The following is a 21,677-nucleotide window of genomic DNA, read 5'->3' as shown; positions in this document are numbered from 1 at the left end:
CCTCCCTGTTTACATCCTGGGACACATGCAGAGACCCTGCTGCCACTGCATGTTCAAGGAAATGTGTCTTCTTCCCCAGCACAAAAAAGCTACGAACACAGACGGGGCACGGCAATGTGCAAGGGACGACAGGAAGAGGAAATCTGCAGAGTGTAAGAGCACAAACTGCTCATGAGAAAACAGACCAGAGACTTTATCCTGGAAAATGGTGAATGCAGGGAAGAAGGGACAACCTGTGCAAACAGTCACTGCGTTACTAAATGCAGAATGCACTCCCTCTATGTGGGAACCAAGTGAAGAAGAGGAGAACACCTGAACAAAAACCGCTAGGCTTAGATCCTGCAGATTTCAGGAAGAGCAGCACTAGTGAAACCCCCCTGTGACCCTCAGCACAGCTCAGGGAAATGGTTCACAGTAGCCTCTATTCTCTAGACATGCCCTGAGAACTGAATCTCCCTTCGACCTGCACCCTTCTGTCTGCGGTGCAGAGGCCTGATGCCCCAAGGGAAAGCGTAGAGCACCACACAGAGCTCAGAACAGACTGGGCTGTCCCCTAACAAACAATATGGGACCAAGTCTGGGACAGGATGGGGTCCAGGCCTAGGAAGGAGTCTCTGATGCACAAAAAGGGAAAAACAAGCCCCACAGATCATTGGCATTGCTCCAACACCAGGGAAAATGACACTTGTGACATGTGAGCTGAGCAGCACAGATACAGAGGCACACTTGCTTGGTCTCCTCTGAGCCACTCACATTACGCTCCTGCCCACCTTTGAATAAATGGTGACATTTATCCAGGCGAGGCGTCGGCTTAAGTGATTGAGCTTCTCGGAGAAGACCTTTTGGCTCTTCAGCAGTTCCTCGTGGATGTCTCTCCTCTGAAAAGAGTGCAAAGATGTGAGGGCAGGCATCATTCCCATTTACAGCATCCTTTTTCAGAGAGGGATAAACAATGCAAAAGCAAATACCACCTTGGGGCTAGCTAGGGAGTACCGGCAGGAAGGAAAGGGGTCAGCAGCCTTTCTGCAGAGGGAGTGGGAAGCAGTGGTATAAACAGCACTTATCTGTCTCAGCTGCAGCCCACAAGGCCTGATGTAGATGTTGGTCTAGTGTGGGCAGCAGCTTAGGGTCAGCTGCTGTCAGGGATATTTTTTTAATGCGTCATCAGATACACTCAGGCTCAGGCAGCTGGGATAGGACAGATGTGTTCCAAGTCCAGCACTGGGGGGTCCCCACCCCAGGAGACCGGCTCTGAGGTGTCTGCAGCGCATGGAGGTTTGCAAGCTGCTATGGTTTGCCCGGGAGAATCTGAAGCAGTTGCTTCAGTCGCTCTGTTCCTTGAGGCAGTGGTACAATGGGTTGGCACAGTATGAAATGCAGCTGTCAGCTCCAGGCATGGGTTACTACCCCTATCCAAGACATCGGCCTCTCCAAGGCTGGAAATCACCCACTGTGCTTCATCCTTTTTGCCAGATACTGAGGCTCTACCTGAGAAGGAAGCTGGGAGTCCAGAGACACTTACCCTCTTTGGGCAGCGGCTGATTTTTTCCTCTGTGTCTTTCAGTGCCATGGCGTATTCATTCACATCATCTGACACACCAACCATCTGAAAAACAAGCAGATTCCAACAATAAATGAGGGTTTTTTTTTCCCTAGACACATAAGCACGCAACCAGATCCCCCATGGGGGTTAGGAGGAGAAGGAAAGGGCATACACAGTCACTAAATAAGCAGAAAACAGAGAGTCAGTGTAGAAGCATGGAGGTTGGGGAAATGGATTCCTGCATAGCACGTCCTGCTTACCTTCCCAAGCTGCTGGTGGACACTGAGGTTGTACATCATCACTATCCCATCCAGGACTTCCAGGAGGGAGTTCTCTGTGATGGGCTGATCCGGCTCCTCTGGGGGTCTGCCCAGTAAGAGACCCTCATTTCCATGGCTGCCTTCAACTGCAAATGCATCCCCAAGACAGGAGAGAAGTTCTCAGCATGGCGTTTTGGCACGTCAGCTTCTGCCTGCATCTCTCTGAAGCCAAAGCCCTGCTGTGCCTCTGTAACACAGTGCTCCTTCCCAGCCCATGTGATTCACTAGAGACGCTAACACACCATTCCCATCTCACTGCCTGCACCAGGCTGACCTGTCAGATCTATTCAAACAGACCTAGGCCATGCAAGTCCCACTTCCTCGAGCCCTGTACGTGCTTCAGAGGCCTGCCTGGCCTGCCCCAACAGTAATGGTGCTACTACTGCACGTCATCCTCCAGCTGGTCTGCATTCAGAGCAAGCGTGGCTACAGCTGCCCTGCAAAGTCTCACTGCACTTGCAGGAACCAAGGCAGTGTCTTCTAACAAGCAGAGAGTGACAGCATCACCAGTGTCATGTTCAGGATGGCAAAGCGGTTAACTGTGGACTTGTGGGTGTTAGCATGTCTTGAGAATGGGAAGGAACAATGCTGGCAGTAAATAGATCGCTTTCCTCGTGAGACTACGGGGAGCTGGAAGACACCATTCTCCCAGGGACCACTTGGGCCATGCTAGCACGCAGCAGAAGTACTCACTGTCCTCCTCTGTCCGCTGCTCCACACTTAGCGTGCGCACTTTGATCTTCTCCAGGGTGCCAAGAGGCCGACGCGGGTTCATCAGGCTGACGGCCGCTGTGCTGAGGAAGCGGTTGGCACGGCCTAGGGTGGGGGAGCTGAGCCAGCCAGGTCTAGCGAGAGCTCCACCGATGGCCAGGGCAGCAGAGGGACGCTGAGACTGAAAAGAAATTAGGGGAGAAACAGTTCTAGCTTTTTGGCTGCCTGCTATTCCTCCCTTGTCCCTGCAAGGATGTTGGTATAGATGCACAGTGGCCACTGGAAGGTGAGCAGATACCCTTCCTATCATGGCTCGGCCAGCAGTGCCAGGTTAGCAAATGGATATTCCTTCCTCTAAGGGCCCATGCCAGGTACAAGCAGCAGATCTGCACAGCAAGAAGCTGCTCTGCCTGCAGTTGCCTTGCACCCTTTCAAATGCTGCCAAGAGCTGCCATGGAGGGGAGGGGGCATATTCAGATCAGTGGATAGTGAGAGAGCAGAGCAAAGAAAATTTTGCTGCTCCAACTTGGTGCATCCAGGACCTTGCTGATCTCCAGTGACCCTCAAGCAAGTGCAGCTGTTTATCTGGCTGCCCATGGGCTGGTTACAGTCTTGGCCCAGACACTGCCTTCCTCTAAAACAAACCTTTTCTAGTCAGAGGCTGAGCTTGCTGCCCTGGCACCGGGGCCCCCGCAGGTGAATGACAGTACACGGCTCACCTGTGCTGCCGATGTTGCCGATTCCTCATCTTCATCGAGATCGTCCATAGTCACGGCCTGCAGCTCTGCAGGGTCGATCAGGACATTGGCTTTTGCAGCCAGGTCATCTGCACAGAGCACACCAAAGCAGCTGTGAACACAGGAGTCACCCTTCGCTTCCCATGAGGCAGCCCTAGGCACATCCTCTTTCCTGCTTCTCGGCAGTAGAGAAGCAGCCAGTGAAATTGGATGCTGCATCAGAACAAGCTCACCTTCCCCCCAGCTTCCTTACGTGGAATAGGTCTGCCGTTGCTTACACAACAAAGACCAAGCAGCGACGGGTGATGCTCACCCAGGACCCATTTCTGTTCCTGGTCCTACCAGCAACAAATAGAATAACTGAGGAACCAGGAGACAACCACCAGGACCAAACTGAAAGAGCGTAGAGAAGGAAACTCAGGGCCTGAGACCATTTTTTAAGCATCCAGCTCTTGAATGCTGTCCCATGATATGTCCTTAAGTCACTAGGGCTGAGACTCAGACCAGAAATCATTCTCAGCCCAGAGGAGGGCTGTGCTGACAGCTATGCTGTACAAAGCCTGAACGATGTGTCCTCTAGTTCATAGCCCTGTCTTTAAAGCTGGCCAGGAAGACCTTGGTAAGAGACCAGAGGAGATTACATGGTTCTGAAGTTAAGTAATCTAATTTTGAGCAGCCGGGGATCAACTTGAGACAGGGAAAATGGTCCTATTCTTGCAAATACACTGGGGAAGGAGAAGAGAGATCTGAGCCAAAGGCAGCCAAGTGCCACGTTAGCCAAAAACCAGAGACAAACCAAGTCTGACTGAATGGCAAGGGGTTTCTAACCCTTCCAAAAGGGAGGCTTTGAAAGTCTTTTGCCAGAGTAGTGTGCTGCATACAAACACACAGCTGCAGTACATACACAGGGCTGCTATTGCTTGCCCGGAGTGGTACAGCAAGTAAATCCTGGACATCCTTCACACCCAGCAGAACCACGCTGACAGTCAGTGCTTTGACAGCTCCCAGCCCTCGGCTGTGGTGCAGCAAGAGCACCACACCAGAGGGTATTCCCAGACTATCCCCTTCCCTCCACCAGCCACAGGCCCCATTCAGGGATATAAACAGTAAACCATTAACTTAAAGGATGCTCCACCCAAGAAGGATGGTGTCTTCTTCAGTGTAACTTGCATCTCATTAAAATTCAAGTCTCCTCTCCTTAAATTTAATCACAATTCATTACCCACAGCTCCCTCCCTGGGATGTCTCTTGGGTGAACTCCAGCCAGGACCTGGATGCAGGTATTAGAAATGGGAGCACTTACCTTTCAGAGTCTTCTTAAGATGAGACAGGAGACCTCCAAGTCGCTGAAGGTCAAAATAATCCACCTTCCCATTATAGAAGAGTTGAGGAGGAACATATGCCTCTAAAGCAGAGAAGGACATTTGTTTTTTCCACGAGTCCAATGCATAGGACACACACAGACATGGAAGCCCTCCTAAGACAGACCCCAGGGCCCAACCTGGACTAACATTTAGTGACAACTTTTGTTGTCATAAGCCATTAAGGCAGAGGTGATTTCCACAATGAAGCAAGCATTAGATCCATGCAGGAACACAAGCAACCGATGGCCATCAACAACAAGCCTCCCAGCACCTCCTCCCTCCCAGCCACAGTCACTGGGGGAAACTGGATCGTCAGGAAACTCGGCAGCTCTCCACCTGGCTACTCCAGCTCTGTCACTTAGTCCCACAAGGATCATAAGGATCAAGGATCACTTACTGAGTCTAGAGAAAGGGTCAGCCTAAAGTAAGAAAAGGGAGTACCAAGCAGATCGTGGCAGGACAGGCAAGGTGGGGTTTGAGGGTGTGAAAGCAACTGGCACTGACTTGGTTTCCGCTTAATCCCACAGTCTGGGAACCATGAAAACAGACAAATATCTTCCCCTAAACTTTGAGTATGGGATCACTGAGCTGCCCTCCTACAGACCCATAATCAATATTGGACTCTGCTGCAGAGCACACAGGGGAAACTAGCAAACAGTTCAGGTGCCCCTTTGCAAGTCTCAGGTCTGGATGTTAACTGGAATAGATCTGCACACAGGAATTTCCCAGGGTCACTGGGAACTACAAACGCAGGGTGACAGAAGGCTCAAGCACCCATGAGAAACACAAAATTTCCAGCATCCTGGAGAGCACTGCCAAGAGGCAACCCTTGTCCTAACCATGGAAATGTCCCCAAAGCTTCTCCTCCAGGCCTCACCTTCACTGCTCAGTGCGGCAGGGGTCTTCACCTTGTGGCCATCCCAGAAGAAACGCAGGGCAGCGATAAGCCGGTGCAGGAAGCACACCATGTATTCTGGCGGGCACAACACAGTCAAGTTCTAGGGCAAGAATGAGAGTTCAGCCATCAGGGCAGGTGTGAAAGTGCATCTTAGTCCTAGGGGCCACATGGGGCAGGCAGAAACTTTGTGTTCTCAGCCTTGCTGTTTTCTCTAGCTTCCAGCACTGGGAGAGAGCCCAGCCCTGATGGCAGGAGGCAGTTTCCACCTCTAGAAAGTCCTGGGCACTGAAACAACAAGCTGGTCTGGCAGAGGAGGATGGATACCACGTGCCCCACCACGAAAAATGGGGCTGATCATGAACACAGAGATGCAGGTGAAGAAAGGGTTTCCTGCAACAGCGGATGCCTACCTCCCAAAGCTGCAGGCCAACAGCCTGATCCAGAGCCAGAAGAACAGTCCCCACCGAAGCAGTGAAGAGGATGCCAAAGCGAGCTGGCCAGCTGTGGCAGAGCACTCCACAGCCGTGCTCCCCGAGAGTTTTTAGGAGGATGTTCAGCTCCCACCCAAGGCTGTGTCCAAGGACCGCTTTCCCATAAGTTACTGCATAGGACTTGGATAAGCTGCCTGGTTTCTAGCCTCAGATCTTCTCCCTCCTCCCCACTCTCTGCTGTATCTAGACCTCAGTCGATCAACTGCTGGAAGCAGCCCAGCCAAAAGGGCAGAGCTCCCAACCTGAAGGTGCCAGGGAGCTCTCAGGATGAGCTGGCAGGAAGGCTGGCCCTCTGACTTACCCCTCTGTTGCTAGCATTCTCCTGAAGAAACTTGCGGAATTTGTTTAGGAAGATGTATCTGGAGGCTTCCCCCTGGCAGGAGGAAAAGCAGGTGGTAAACCTATACCTTACAAGTCCTGTGATGTGGAGATACTGTAGCAAAAGATCCACAGAGCACTTACCCCTCCTCTGTCCTTGTTGTTCAGCAGCAGCTTCAGAATCTGAACCTGGAGACCTTCCACCACTAAAATGGGGACACACGTCTGCCATTAGAAAACAAGCACTGGAGAGCAACTACCCATATTAACCCCAACCGTGTACCCTGTCCCCAGGAGAAAGGCTACCTCCTCAGCAGAGGGGGCCCAGGAAGAACCGGTGCCAGCAGAATGCTAATCCCATTACTGTGAGAATTTTCTCCTCCGCCACCTAGCAATAAATTTATCCACAGCTGATAAACAATGTCCCTGAAGAGGAATTTCGGTTTGCTCATGTGCCATGGTGGGACGCTGCAGGTCTGTGCAGTGGGGTCCCAGCACTCATACCCCTCCACCAAATAAGGGCATGGCTGGCCCCTGCCTCTGCAGCACAGCCTGTCCCAGCAGAAATACAGCTGGACTTCAGGTTGTGAAGGGGATCTGGAAACGGCTCGAGGGTTGGTCCCCCTGCCTGCACAAAAGGTATGGGATCTTCGTAATTTCCCTCCCTCCTCACAGACCTTCAATGCGTTTCTTGAGCCGCTGGCAGCCTCTTTCATATGCCCGCCGCCTCAGTCTCTCCTCAGCACTCTCCTCCTTCACCTCCTTACTCTCCTTGCCCTGGTTGAGGGACAGACACTGATTAGTAGGAGATCACTGCACAGGGAAAATGTCTTGCCAAAGGGAGAGCAGAAACTCACTGAAACAACGTGCAAGTATGTGACTGCAGCTGGCAGCACACCTAAACAGGTCTTCCCTGGCTTTGTAATGAGTAAGGGCAGGAGATCTTCTGAGGACACACAAGTCAACCTGTAATTCCTCAGACACTGTGAAGTTCCCTTCCAAATCTGTTGCCACAGAAAATTGTCTCCGTCCCCTGTCCTGAGCAACACACCCCAAACGTTCCCTCTAAGGGGACAATAAAGATGACAGGGCATTGGAGAGGCTACAGCTCTCACACAGCTCTGCAGGGTCCACCAGTGCTAACGCAGCTGGAAACATGGGCCATCCAATTTCCTCAGCCAGAAAATGATGGGGACAGCAGGCCACAAAATTCCTTCAGTCTCCTTAGTGGATGTGCCCTTACTCACCTCCTTGGTGAAGCGGTTTGGCCACCACGTGGTGGGAATGAGCTCCTGCAAACCAGCCTCCTCCACACGCAGCGGGCTTTTAATGTAGAAGAACACAACCGAACGGAGCACAGGTCTTCCCTGGCTTTGTAATGAGTAAGGGCAGGAGATCTTCTGAGGACACACAAGTCAACCTGTAATTCCTCAGACACTGTGAAGTTCCCTTCCAAATCTGTTGCCACAGAAAATTGTCTCCGTCCCCTGTCCTGAGCAACACACCCCAAACGTTCCCTCTAAGGGGACAATAAAGATGACAGGGCATTGGAGAGGCTACAGCTCTCACACAGCTCTGCAGGGTCCACCAGTGCTAACGCAGCTGGAAACATGGGCCATCCAATTTCCTCAGCCAGAAAATGATGGGGACAGCAGGCCACAAAATTTCTTCAGTCTCCTTAGTGGATGTTCCCTTACCTCCTTGGTGAAGCGGTTTGGCCACCACGTGGTGGGAATGAGCTCCTGCAAACCAGCCTCCTCCACACGCAGCGGGCTTTTAATGTAGAAGAACACAACCGAACGGAGCACATCAAAGCTGCGGCCAAGTTAAAGCAAGTGCAGAAGCTATGTCGGGAGAAGGTACAAGGCATGTTTCCAGAGCTGTAGTGAGAGACCCCTTTCCAAACAACGACTCAAAGCTCTGCAAGATCCGGAGCCCCCTTCTCCTGGGAGAAGCCCCACGCAGCTATCACAGCAGCTGCCCAAATTGCTAGCATGGCAGTTGGACTGCTCTGAAAGTGTTTTTGCTCTAGGGACATTAGAGAGGTCAGTCAGGTAGAAATGAAGTCCTGTGTTAGTAGGATGTGAACTATATGACACTGCTCCCCCTCCTCAAAGCAGGACTTTTTAGAGAATCATGTCAGGCAGCCAGAGGAGACCTGAGAAACTAGAAATGACCTCTCAAAGCTAGGGTGGCTTCTGCCCCTCAGGACCCGAAGATCCTTGAAGTCTCCTTGGCTGCATTATTGAGGGCAGGGAGAACTGAGACTAGAGGAGGCACAAAGGATACAGAACATTGCTGAGTAGATATTTCCTGGATTTCTCATGCTTCAAGACTGCAATGGTGAGACGGAGGTAGTGAATCTAGGGAAACAGGAGAAACAAAATTGACTCCCTCTACAGAAGAGGACATGACTCTCCAGTAGGTACAATGTGACAGAACTGCCATCTCTGGATCAAACAACTGCAAAATCCCAAACATCATGTACCTTTGGACAAGAGGACATAACAGAAGCTGGCTAGTCACAGATTCCTGGGGATTCAGAAGTGCAACTCACTTGTAATCCCAGGTCTGGGATGATGGGGGAGAACCTGTAAGCCCGCAGCAGGGACATCAGTAGCTGCTTGAGGCACTCGTGCACTTCATACTCCTGAGAAAATAAGAAACACATTGAACAGCAACAGCATGGAGTCGGGAACAGCTAGAGTTCCCAGAGTGTGACCTTGGAAGGAAGCATTCACTTCTGAACTGAAAAAGCAGGTGTTCTGAACCCACAGTGTTTGTCCATCTGACTCCACAGGAGAGAGTCCAAGCAGAAGCTGGTGCCATTGCTTTGCTACAGGGAAACAAGTTTCTGCACTAGTAAAACCAACCCAAAAGTCACCTACAAAAAGCCAAAGTCCCAAGTCCTATTTAGTTGGTCTGAGTCACCCATCCTCCTATCCCCTGAACCTACCCAACACACAGTGTTGGTAGAACCAGCCCAAAGAGGAAAGAAGTTACTCTTGTGTAAATGTGATGACAGAAGAGCTGTCTTTTTGAGTCCAACTCATAGCCAACCAGCAGGATGAGAGCCAATTTTCCACAAACACAGCAGCCCTACCAGGGTGTTCAGCTTCACTTCTAAGATGATGGGCCTGAGGGGTTCATGACATTTTTCAGTTAAACTTTTCATGACAGCTGGCTGGGCCAGTGCCCATATCTGTTAATTGTTACCCCAAAGGACAGACATGCTGTCTCCAAGCAGACCCCTGGCAGCGATTGGCTCTGTGCAACCACCCCAGCACTCCAGCAGCAGCAGCAGCTTCCCAGTGGCTAGCAAAGGCTGCCTCAAACAAGTGTCCCAGGAAGGAGTGACCTCATCCAGCTTGGACAGGAAGGGGCATGGGAAATTGGAGGAGGTTTTTCCCCAGCGGTGCTGGAGGTGGTGAGAGTGCAGTGCCCATTTCCACCCCAATCCTGCACACTCTGATAGATCCCTTGGGCACACGGTGGCATTTAAGACTCCACAGTCACATAAGCATTAACAACATCCAAGAGACCAACTCATTTCTTATTGATAAATTCAATGTTCCCAGAAGCAGGAAGTTATGCAACATCACCAGTTCCTTTAGCAGTAGGAGAAGCTGAGAAATGCCTTGTTAGCTCATAGCCAGTGTCACCATTACCAATTACGCTGCATTTAGCCCTCATTCCCTGGGTGTGAAGCAGCTAGGTGAGAGGGTGGTCTACCACAAAAAAAGGGATCTTGTCACGAGGAAGGGAAAGAAGCTGATCACTGCCAGCATTTTCTAGGGAAGGCTCCTGTCCTCAGCACCTCCCAGGGTCTCCCCGTAATCCCTGGCGAGGAACCAGCACCCTAGCAACTCACCTCCATAAGAAGCCACATGAGATCCAGCAGCTGCTGAATAAGGGGATGGGCCTCCACTGCCCCTCCTCGCTCAAGGATGCTCAACAGGAAGGTCATGAGCACATCTTCCACCAGGTACACCTTGCACTGCAGACAGAGAACCAGGTCAACAGTCCTCCAAGGCACAGTCACTTCCCAGCGAAAGCTGAGGTTTACCTCCCCTTGCAAGCACAGTAACAAGCACCTACAGAAGCTTGCAATGGGCAGGCAAAACTCACCATAAGAGGGGAGAAATAATTGAAGATGTGGGCTAATGTAATCAACACTGTGGGTTCTCCCTGCAGCTGCCACATGGACGTGTCCTTCTCCACCAGCTTCCCCTCCTGCAATGACAAACCCAGAAAAACACAGGGCTTGGATCCAGCCCAATCCACCCGTACACCAATGACTGAATGAACCGGAGGCCTGGAGCAGCCACTGTTTGCTGTCCCATGCCTGATTGCAGTAAAAACCTTGAACACAGGAATTTAGGATGGCAAAGCAGCCAGGCCCATGCCTCTGGAGACCTGTAGTGCAGTCCAGATGTCAGTTACTATCAGCCACATGCATGCCCCTTGACAATGTTTTTCCAGAAGGGTTCAAGTGTACATGATAATATGTAAATGGGAATCCCTACAGAGGAGGTCAACTAGTAAAGCAGGCCTCCGTTCAAGCCAAGACCATAGCAGATGGTGTTCCCTATGCTTTGGACATAAACAGATCATCTCTCACCCTAGCAGGAAAAAATGGTTTCTAGTGAACAATGCCACAGCCAAAACAGTTCTCAAGGCAGACCTGACAGAATTTCACCACATCACTGCACCAGGACATCAGTAAAAAGTTTAGGATACGAACAAACTTCTTTCAAGACTGTAAAATCAAATCCGGCAGTTCTGACCCTGACAAACATGACCTCTTGCATACTGGGAATGAAACTTCATAGGACTGAGAACAACAAAGCCCAGTATGATTTAAATTAAGTCCTGGAACTATCACGAATCCCATTTTGCAAGCCGAAGAGCTCCAGGGACGTGCACGCCCCATGCAAAAGCATGCAAGCATTTAGACTCTCAGGCGTATGGAAACATCTGAGCTGCCAGCATGTGCTGAGAAGTGCAGAACCACATTTCCCAGCATGGTGCCCCACAGATCCACCCAGTGACGTCAGCCTACCGTCACATCTATTCCAATATGGATCACATTCTTCAAGTAGCCTAACAGCTTGCGAGCCTTCACGAGGTCTGCAACGGGAGGATCCTGCAAGGGGCGGTAACCTTCCACTGGATAAGTAGGCAAGTGTTAAGGTAAAATGCAATCTGATCCTTTCAGGACTTCTTTTGTTTGTGCAAGGAAAAGACTGTGTCTCTATTTTTCTTTATACCCACGCATGCCTCAGTCACAGTTCAAACCACAGTACCTTCTAAATGGATGATAAGCCACACGCTCTTATCCCCACTTCCTCAATATTGCAAGCAGCAAGTATTTCACACCGCACTTCTGCTCTCATCAGAAAGACGGACAGGAGTGTCCACTACAGTTATCAACAGGCACACCCAGTCCTGCTCTGACAGGAGCTGCAGGTCTCAGCATTCGCACAGGAAGGCAGCAGGCAACACTAATACCATGTCAGAGGTCCCATATGGCTGGGAGGTAGAAAAGACCACTGGCCAAGAGGCTCAGCAGCACAGCAGCGTTAGGGTTTCCAAAACTGGAGAGTGAGATCTTTGCAGGATCTGAGTGCCTGGGAACAGGCAGCCCCCAGCTGCAGCAGTAGCTGCCGATTCAGAGCTGAAAGCAAATCTCATTTCAGAAACTGCCAGGGACCAGCACTGATGTTTGTGTGCCCTACAGTTCTGCTCCAGCTGAGGGATATCTGGTTCTTCTCTCCTTGACCCTGCTCTGAGCACAAGTGCCAACAGAAGAAGTGAATTCCAGTCAGGTATGTATATTCTACAGCCTCCAAGGATGGTCTCAGGACAGGCTCTTCTCCCTTCAGACCTCCTCTCCCCACACCCAAAGGATATCGGAGTGGACGGCTCCCGAAGTTAAAAGCAACGGACTCTTTGAACGAGAGGCTGATTGCAGGGAAGTAAGCCATTCCAGCGCCCCTCGTGATGTTATCAAAAGCGGTTCCCAGAGATATGCCGTTCCTGAAAGAAGGAAAACCCACAAGATTTTAGCCACAGTAGGAGGATTTTGAGGTCAACTGGGCAATACAGGTATCCACATTCCCCTCCCAGCAACTTGCCAACACATACACATCAGTTGGTCGTGCCTCCTGTCACTCTTAACATGACACACATGCAAATGTCACAGCTTTGCTGAGCAGCAAGAGCCCTGGGAAGCACAGCAGCACTCCCATTTTCATACGACGGCACAGGAAGGCACTGGAGTCTGCACAATATGTAGAGCCCACTCAGCTTCAAGGGCAACCCAAATCCTTACAAGATAACTAACCAGCAAGACATTTTAAAGGCAGGTGACATTTTTGGCCTCATCTGTTTGATGTTGGTGGAAATAGAAGGATAATGCTCTCAATCTACTCTTCTCTAAAAGATGAAATAGAGCATCTAACCATTTTTAATTCTGCCTGACTTGTCGCAGGCTGTAGTTTAGGGTCAGGGAAAAATTCTTATTCAGGCTGGTCTCTGCTCATTGTGCACGAGAGTTAGAGGCTGGAGATTAATCAGCCTTTCCACAGCTCCTTGTGAATCTAGGACAGGCAAGGTCTACACTGGCCACAAAAGCAATCAGCGTGGCTCAGCCAACTGTAGTATGAAGCGTCACGAGAGATGCCCTCCCCTCCAAAATCCTAACAAACTTTACACAGACTTTGTAGCTTGAACGTCTTTCTGCCAAATGCTCTCACCTGATCTTAGGAGACTCAACATCCCATTTAGATGGTTTCTGAACACAAAGCAGAAAAGCAAAGGCTGGAACTACCAAGGAACTTAAAGGGGAGAGGGTGGAAATAGGGCTCAGCAACGTTCTGAGCAGTGAGGAAACCTTTATGTTACACACAGACATCAACAAAGCAGGGAACTTGGCAAAGATGCTTACAAGCAGAAAGCAATGGTGCCCTCATCAAGGTCTATCAGACAGCTCACGATGTCTCCTGCTGCCCAAGACTGCAGTAAAGGGAGAGAAAAGGTTAAACATATATCCAGGGTGTTCCCACATCAGAAGAAAGACTGCAACCCAACCAATCCCTTGTGATTCAAGGTTGAAGAAGAGGGAGCTCCTTCTCACAGCAGCTCACACAGCATTCTCAGACACTTCTGTAAGCTGCACATAAGCCACTGATTGGGGTCTTTTTTCCCTCCAGCGCTAGGAACTTGCACAGGATCAAAATTATATTTATCCCAAGACTGCATCATCCTCTGATGTGCCACAGAGAACCAGAGCCTTCCAGAGACCAACAGCAGCACTATGCTGGGAATCAGTCTGGTGGGGCTGCTAAACAAAGCACCCACGTAGCATGTCCACCACCCCTAAAGTACAAACAATTGCTGGCACACAGCCTCCCCAAGAGCAGACTGAAGCAGAGAGGACAGCTTGAGGGCATTTCACGGGGCCCAGCAGAATCCAGCGAGCAGGACGAGCCACCTGCTTTCTTCTCCTTACTCTACATCCTGTTCCTGGGAGACAGCTACTCACTTTGCCATAGTTGGTAGTAGTCACGTTCCACTTGCGCACCCTGTTTCCATCATACGCATATGAATCTGGTGTATCTCCAACTCCTTCCTGCACCAAAGTACGAAAGAGGAGACTCAGACCAGACCAAGCATAGAGGATCCCTCTCATCGCAAGAGCGGCTTTAAGGGGGAGGCCAGCAGACAGGGAGAGCAGCTGACAGCACACATGCTCTGTCTGGGAAAAACCCTCATTCTAGGAGTGAATCCAATGGCCTGTGATCTTTGGTTCAGAGAAATACACCATTCCCTATTCTTTTTTTGATCAGAAGAAGAATACTGGCATACTACACTTCCAAACTCTGTCAAAGCTGCCCCCCAGGATACCCATCACCTCCCCTCTCGTGTTGCAGAGTGGCAAGTTAGTGAAACTCTGCAGCTGACATCCCTTCCCAGCATCAAACATCCCACCCGCTGCCTGAGAAGAGCTGGCCTGGGCCTGCCTCTCCTGGGCAAAAAAGCCCCATAGCACCAGCTGCTGAGGGCCATCCGGAGAGACAGGCTGCCAGCACTGCAGACCCACACACTCTCTGGAGAAGACGCCAGCTGAAAATCAACACATAGCAGTGGCTACGTGCAGCAAGAGCACAGCAACGCACCCAGCATGCAAGGCTTTCACACTGTGCACCATTCTGTGAACACAGACCAGAGAGTCTAGTAAAGATTTTTAAAACAGCAGACCTGGTATTTCTAGTGTGTGTGCTGGGCACAAAATGCCAGCAGGGCAGGAGCACAGCACCAATGCGATGCTCCACACTGACCTAAAAAGCAGTGGAGGAACACACAGCAGCCCTGTGCCACGTGCAGCAGTTACACTACCTCCTGATTAAATCTGCAGTTGAGAGTACACCAGCCGATCTGCATGAGTCCCTGGGAGGAGATGAGCACCTCATAAATCCATTTCCCTGAAAGAAAAGGAGGTGCCATACAGTAAATCCCTGCTGCCTGGCTCATTGTTAGAGAAGCAGAACCTGACACTGCTCCCACAGAAAAGAATGTGGCACACCAAGGAGCTTCGGGACAGCCCCAGCATTCCCCTCCCACCTCTTCACTCCTGCATCGCACAATTCTCCATCCTTCTGACTTCCTGGGAAAGCCAGCACATGAACTGGGGAAAAGGGGGCTCAAGATCTGGAACTGCAGCATATTCAAGAGCTTTCTAGTTGTGCATCTCTTCACACACTCTTCCCAGGGTCTTTTCTCAAAGCATCGCCTGCTTTTCTCCTTACCTTTATACACACACGTCGTGGCCCTGATGGAGCCGAAGTTACTGTGGCCAATCACCTAGACCAACAAACAAAAGATATTTTAAAGTCAGACAAAAGACAGGTTTGCTCAGCCCTACCCATTCCCTCTGTCCTAGCCCTCAAAACCAAAGCAAGATGGAGAGCTATTCACAAGCACAGTGTTGGGAAGAGACAGGACATCTTCCCCATCCCAGCAGCTGTACTTGGAGCCGACAGGCCCTGGGGAACCATCCAGGTCCTCCCCACAGCTCATCTGTACTTGATAAACCCCAGTGAAGCATGCAGCACGGCAGCAGTACAAGGGCAACGTGGTGACAGACAGGTTCCCGGTGAATCGTGACAGGTATACAAAAGTGACTATTATATAGGAAAGATGTCTGAATTCAGGGTGTCCAGATTAAAGGCAGGACTGGCAGGTAACATGCTGCCCAGAAAGCGAACCCTGTTAACTCCTGACTTTCTCAATCTCAGGACAGACCATGAAGAGATGAAGGTAGCAACAAGGAATTCACAGGCAAGCCAGTCTGATCCAATGTGAGGGTAAGTTCTAGGTACAGCCAAGGTAAGCTACAGCGGGTGGTTAACGGGAAAGGGGAGACCAGGGCAGCCTCCTCTGCTAGAGGTAAAAAAGCATACATAGATTAAGGAGGGAATGAGCACAGGGGCACGGGATGTGCGTGCTCAGTGAGGGGGTGAAAGGAGTGCAGAAATTCCTGAAGTAGGAAAGGATTAAATTCCAGTGGATTCCTTCAGCTGATTTTCTGCATGAGGAATGTCAGCTAAGGAGCAAGCAGGGAGCCAGTGGAAACAAAGGAGAAAGGAAAGCCTCAGCTTCAGCCTCTCGCCACCATTAGAGAAGACCAGAAGGAAGGAAGGAAGAGGCAGTCTGCTGGAGGGAGGGACAGGAAAGCTGGCTGCTGGCCTTTCCTCTGCTTAGCCAAGCTCTTCAGTGAGCCCCTGGGCCAGGGTAATCTTTTCACTTCCTTGTAGCTCCACTCAGAGCTTGCTGAGCCTTAGGGGTACTGCTAGACCTTTTCCCAGGAGAGCTCATTTCCTCCAGGATCCTGCAGCTTTCTGGGCAGACTCCGTTTACAACACGCTACAAAGCCAGTGACAGGGATGTTATGAAGAACAAACCGAGAAGCCCAAAGTGCTTTTAGTCCCACAAGAGCATTTTCTGCTGCACCCACCATCACACTCACCCCAAGTAAGTCATCATCGACCAGCAGGAGCCCCTCAAAACCACTTGTGTGGTCCAACACCACAGTAGAGGGACCAAGCCGGCCCTCTGCTACCTGATCTGAAACAAGAACGGCAGAAAACCTGTTAGGGAAAGTTGTGCAGGATTTAACAGTACACCTGATGAGTGCCTCCAGCTAGACTACAACAGCACCTGGATTCTGCTACAGTGGAGGAAGACTAAAATAGTCTTTATGTTAGACTAGTTAGTTACCCCTGTTAGACCATGAGAACCTCAGGAAAGGAGACACCATTGGGATTTAAAAGGAAGTTTTCACAGTAACACACAAGGTCTTAGCTATGCAGCATTCAGGTCATGTGTTAAGTTTTCCACATTGCCTGAAAATTTTACTTTGGCAAAATTCAAAGACCAAATAAACTCTGAGCCAAATGTTTGGCCAACATATCACGCTTTGATTGCATCCAGCAAGAAAAATTCTTCTTTTTAGGAGAGGAGCCAGGTTGTATCCTGACACATCCTGACTCATTCAGGGAAACGGATGCTAGCAAGAATACCGGCAACAGCCTGAGGCCCAAAGTGAATACCTACAGTGGAGACCAGTATGTAAAAATTGTCAACAAGCCTCTGCATTTCCCACTGAGGATGGCACTACACACTGCTGGTCACAGCAATGGCTCTGCATATCATTATCAGTGAAATACCTCCAACATTTGCCCCAAAATGGGTTTTCCAGGCATTTTTGCCTGGAAATATGCCTCCTCCATCTGCAAGCAGACATGCTCCAGGGCTGAGCCCCTCACAGGCAGGATTTAAAGGTACAATAAATTAGAGGACAGGAGGGCAGAACAACGCTCACTCAGGAAACTGCCTTTCATGATACAACTTGTCCTCTCAATTAAGCAGCACAAGCAGAAGCACAAATTGGACAGACACTCAGTGTCTCCTACCTCGACTATCTTCGGAGCCATTCTCCTCTGCTAGCAACCGGTCAAGGTGCTCCTGCAGGTTCTGGAACGTCAGGTGCTTTCTAGGGAATAAACATGCACAGGAGCTCTTCACAAAACTCTGTCTCCAAGTTTTAAAGAGTTGCAGCCCAGACACATGTGTCCGCACAGTCCTGTGCTGTGAGACATGAACCAGGAAGTTCTGTCGATCTGTGTTTCTTGTCATGAATCTCAGGAATTTGCTTCCCAGCGTGCTGGGGCAATGAATGAACCAAGGACCAACTATAGCGTGAACAAGCAAAGTAGTTAACAAAGAATCTTAAAGTTTTCAGTCTGCTCAGAGTATTTTCTGGCAGTAAGAAAACTGTACTGCGGTACAGTGGCAGTAAGAAACCAGCTGTACTACCAATAACTGTGGACCACGACTTTGCTGCAGTCAGCGTCATACAAACATAGCATAAGTCAGGATTCATTTTTTTCCCCAAGTATTTCATAATACAAAAGAAGAGAGAAGACCACACCAGCAGCTGTAGCAGTTCAGATAAAGGTCAGGCTAGCCCAGCATCCTCTCTCTGACAACAGTCAAAAACATTTCATTTTCATACTGAGGACAAGTCTCTCATACACCCCCTCTGGGCCGCTGTTTTAGAGAATTTCCTCATACTGTCCTTCCCTAGTTCTCTCTTTTAAAGGCTAGTTTACTTAGCTGTTCCTTGTAGAAGAGCCATTCCAGACATCTGACTTGCTCTTACCCTTCCTCAAAACCTCTGCAGCTCTAAAATACCCTTTTGGAGTTGGTGAGACCAGAACCACATGATACTTGAGATGAGCGTAAACCACAAATTTATGCAGTGGCATAATGATTTTCCTTATCCTACATCCCTTTCCTAACAATTCCTAATTTCCTACTTTCTTTTTCTGACTTAGGACTCCCACCCCAATCTCATTCCTACACAGTAAAATTCAGCCCAGGGCCCATCATTTTATGCACTACGTTGAGGCTGTTCCCCTTTCAGTACATCACTTTGCATTTCCCTATTTTTCTACACTGAGTTTCATAGACCATTTCACTATCCAGTCACTATCACAGCCACCTTACCTCTACATTGCTCTAAATAGCTTTGTAACAGCACCAAACTTTCCGACCTCATGCTCTCTCCCTTTCCAAGTCTCCCAAGAATACACGGAACAACACAGGTTGTATTGCAGGTCTTTGAGGGACCCCAGCAGGACCTCCTTTTGCTGTGCGAGTCGCTAGTTGTTCCTATCCCTGCTTCCCATTTCCAAAGCCATCTGTGGAACAACTTCCCACTTCTCCAGGACCAGGGATTTCCCTAACACTGTGATGAGAGGCCTTTTGAAAGCCTGATTGATGTGAAGATACACAGAAGTGGAATCAAAGAATCAGTTTTGGTTGTCATGAGAGAGGGTGGCTTCAGCAAAGCAGCTTAATCAGCAGCTAGCATGGAGGAAGAGTTCTGGAAGGAGGTTAGAAGAGCATGAGACAGCCAGAGAGAAGTCTGCAACGAGCTCCTCTATGAGGAATTTAGGCCTCCGAAGACAAGATGTCATACCATAAAAGTTGCTCTCATATGGCAAATGTTATTTTCAAGACCTATTTGACTGCTACTGGGCTTCCTACCAAATAGCCGAGACCAGGGAAAAGGGTGGAAGGCAGGAAAAAAAGAAAGAGAGAGACTAGTCCAACAAACTATCAGTTTCTGTGCTTTCAAGTCATTAACCACCAGGCAAAGAAATTAGAAATACTGAAAACCAAAATGCCCGGGCAGACGGAATATTCCAAGGCATGCTGGCAGGAGAGCTCGTGGCAAAGTAACATGACCCACTTTGCCTCCCCCCGGCCATAACCCTAGCTCACCAAGAGCGGAGAGGGCCGAGGGCTATTTTTAGCAGCTCTGAGCTCACATTTGAGCTGGCGGTACTAAGTATAGCCCGTGGAATGTGACCCCAGCCACTCTGCAGCACCGCCAACTAGCAGGAACTACACGCCTGCCTCGCTCTACCACACTCATACCTGCCCTGAACCTGTCTGACTTCCCTCTGGCAAAAGAGCTAAATGCAAGGGAAATTTTTCTCATCCAAAGCTGCAAGTTTCTGGGCTACAAGGTGAAGGAGAACTGAAAACAAACAGAAGAAAACAGACACTAAAGAGAAATTTTGTGTTTCTTTTCCTTTGGTAACTCCTAATAATAAAAGTACCAACAGTTCCACAGCCTGAGAAATGTATGGTATTCTACATATCAATAATAGCCTTGCTTTTAGTTTACAGGGCACTGATGACCAATTTTTCATTACTGTACCCAAAACCTGTGCATTTTGCACTTCCTTACACATAAAGGGGGAACAGGAACAATAAGGTGAATGCCTACTTGCCTATTTATTTCAGAAATATTGCCTACTGATTTTGTATATGGGGTTTTTCATGCAAAAAATTCTGAAGAATCCTTCCCAGAAAGCCCTGCAATTTGAAAAAACCATTAAAGGACAAGACCTAGGAGTAATTTCTGTAACAGAGTGCTGCTGCGCTTTTAACAAAGATCACTGTGTGGCACTAAAAGATCTTTCCTTTCACCGCAGTGTTGAATATCTGGGGACTGATACAGCATTGCTTGCCAACTAGTAAATGAGAAGAAGTCCGATACCTGTAAGCAGCTGCAGGCTGGTTCCCATCAGCATTGGTAAAGACACGATGCAGATAATCATTCAGCAGCCTGCTGTTCACGATGCCTTGTGAAAAACAGAAAGGAAATAAGCTTAGGGAGTCAGGAGGTAAACTCAAACACTAATTTCATGTACAAGCAAGAAACTGGTAACTATGGGAAAATGATGTTCAAGTTTGCAGATTAACACAGTGGAAAACGCAGCTTCAAGAAGCCATTCGTCGTCTTACTGTCTTCACTAGCAGCCCCAGAGTCCAGCATTACGGGGTGCATCTCCACAACAAGGGCTCTTTCCAATTTGAGCTGCTCTACAATAGCAAATGGGAGGCTATACATACATTGGTCCCCACAGGTGGAACCACATCCTGAGAAATCCTGCTGTACTACTTCCAGATAAAGTAACTTCAAAAGCTGGCGGTGGGAATCCAATTTTATTTCCAAAAAATAAAAATCAAAATCTTATCACTATTGCAATTCCTGATGTCCTATTCATACCTGGGACATTTTAAGTACCTACATCTCTTAACTGCACTAGAAGATGTTGAGACAGAAAGGCTTGCAAGATGCAGTTCATCTCGTCTGACCCACAGCCCTCTTTAATGATGTATGCCTCACTTTAGCTTTCATTGCACAAAACAATCCTCAGTGTCCCATTGATGCAGCATGCTTTATTTCTGGGTGCAACACTGCCCTCAAATGCCAGATTTGTGGTCTCATAAGCACACTTCTGCTGGCTTGGTGAGTCCAAGAGAAAACAGACTACCTGGAAGGTACCAAAATTTCCCAGAAAAGGATTAATCTGAGAACTTGACAAGCTGTTCATCCTCGAAGGGGAACTCCCTGAATCAGATGGGACAAAGGCAGGCAACACGACATTCTCCAGCCTCACGAGGCAGGGCAGCGTGCCAAAGAAAGGGCACTGTGACATGAGCTTCTGGAGTCCTTAGTGCTACAGGAACGTCCCTCCCAAAATCTCATCTCAGTTCAGGGATTTACTCAGTTTCAGCCCCACCACACCTCACATCAGCAAGGTAACTGCAACTGGAAGGCAGCTGATCTCAAGTGAGGCAAGGGGTGCTCCATCTGATCCACAGTGGTCCTGCTTTTACACGGCACGTACAGGCCCATACCTGTGACCTTGGACTTCTCCGGCTCAGTGCTCAGCCTGTAGTTCTTCCTCGAGAAAGCAGTCCCAGCACCTCTCGACGTCATTCTTCACAGGCACCACTTCCAGAGCGGACATAAGACGGACAGATGCCTAGAACAAAACTTGCTGGGGAGGATGCTGCCTTTAGACTTCTCCCTTTCGTGGAGGCTGATGACCTGGATTGAACAACAGGGATAAGCCAAAAACCAGCCAGAGTCCTTGTACTAACGACATCTTACAAGAGCCCAAAGCCAACTAACTGCCAACCCTGCTCTCAGTCCCACCTGTCCAACAGCTCAAAATCTTCCCAAAACAGACAAGGCAGTAAGCCACACTCCAGACAACCACACAGACCCCACTCCAACCAAAGGCACAGGCAGAACCAAGCCAGAAACACAGGCAACCTTTGCACTGAGTTTGAGCCAGAAGCTCTGAGCCAGCACAGGGCTGCAGCTACCACCACTGCCAAACACCACCGAAACCGGCAACCACAT

General features: G+C 49.5%; 1 protein-coding gene across 1 annotated transcript in view; it reads right to left on the bottom strand.

The window, feature by feature from the left end:
- Window positions 1-21,354, bottom strand: part of RNF123 (ring finger protein 123) — a 51,195-nt gene extending 29,841 nt beyond the window's left edge. The window contains 25 exon segments of the mRNA XM_009331180.1: window positions 771-878; window positions 1,523-1,606; window positions 1,804-1,949; window positions 2,557-2,755; window positions 3,294-3,400; window positions 4,615-4,716; window positions 5,553-5,673; window positions 6,366-6,437; window positions 6,527-6,588; window positions 7,060-7,159; window positions 8,080-8,197; window positions 8,672-8,745; window positions 8,940-9,032; window positions 10,254-10,379; window positions 10,511-10,615; window positions 11,445-11,559; window positions 12,296-12,421; window positions 13,332-13,399; window positions 13,929-14,015; window positions 14,783-14,868; window positions 15,193-15,247; window positions 16,413-16,510; window positions 17,359-17,438; window positions 20,019-20,103; window positions 21,167-21,354. Coding sequence (XP_009329455.1) covers window positions 771-878; window positions 1,523-1,606; window positions 1,804-1,949; window positions 2,557-2,755; window positions 3,294-3,400; window positions 4,615-4,716; window positions 5,553-5,673; window positions 6,366-6,437; window positions 6,527-6,588; window positions 7,060-7,159; window positions 8,080-8,197; window positions 8,672-8,745; window positions 8,940-9,032; window positions 10,254-10,379; window positions 10,511-10,615; window positions 11,445-11,559; window positions 12,296-12,421; window positions 13,332-13,399; window positions 13,929-14,015; window positions 14,783-14,868; window positions 15,193-15,247; window positions 16,413-16,510; window positions 17,359-17,438; window positions 20,019-20,103; window positions 21,167-21,248 — 2,499 coding nt within the window. The 5' untranslated portion in view covers window positions 21,249-21,354.
- Between the last annotated feature and the right edge of the window lie 323 nt (window positions 21,355-21,677).

Source organism: Pygoscelis adeliae, unplaced genomic scaffold, assembly GCF_000699105.1.
Source record: "Pygoscelis adeliae isolate BGI_AS28 unplaced genomic scaffold, ASM69910v1 Scaffold689, whole genome shotgun sequence".
NCBI lineage: Eukaryota > Metazoa > Chordata > Aves > Sphenisciformes > Spheniscidae > Pygoscelis > Pygoscelis adeliae.
The sequence above is the reverse complement of the archived record's forward strand: the minus strand, read 5'-3'. Positions and strand labels throughout refer to the sequence as shown.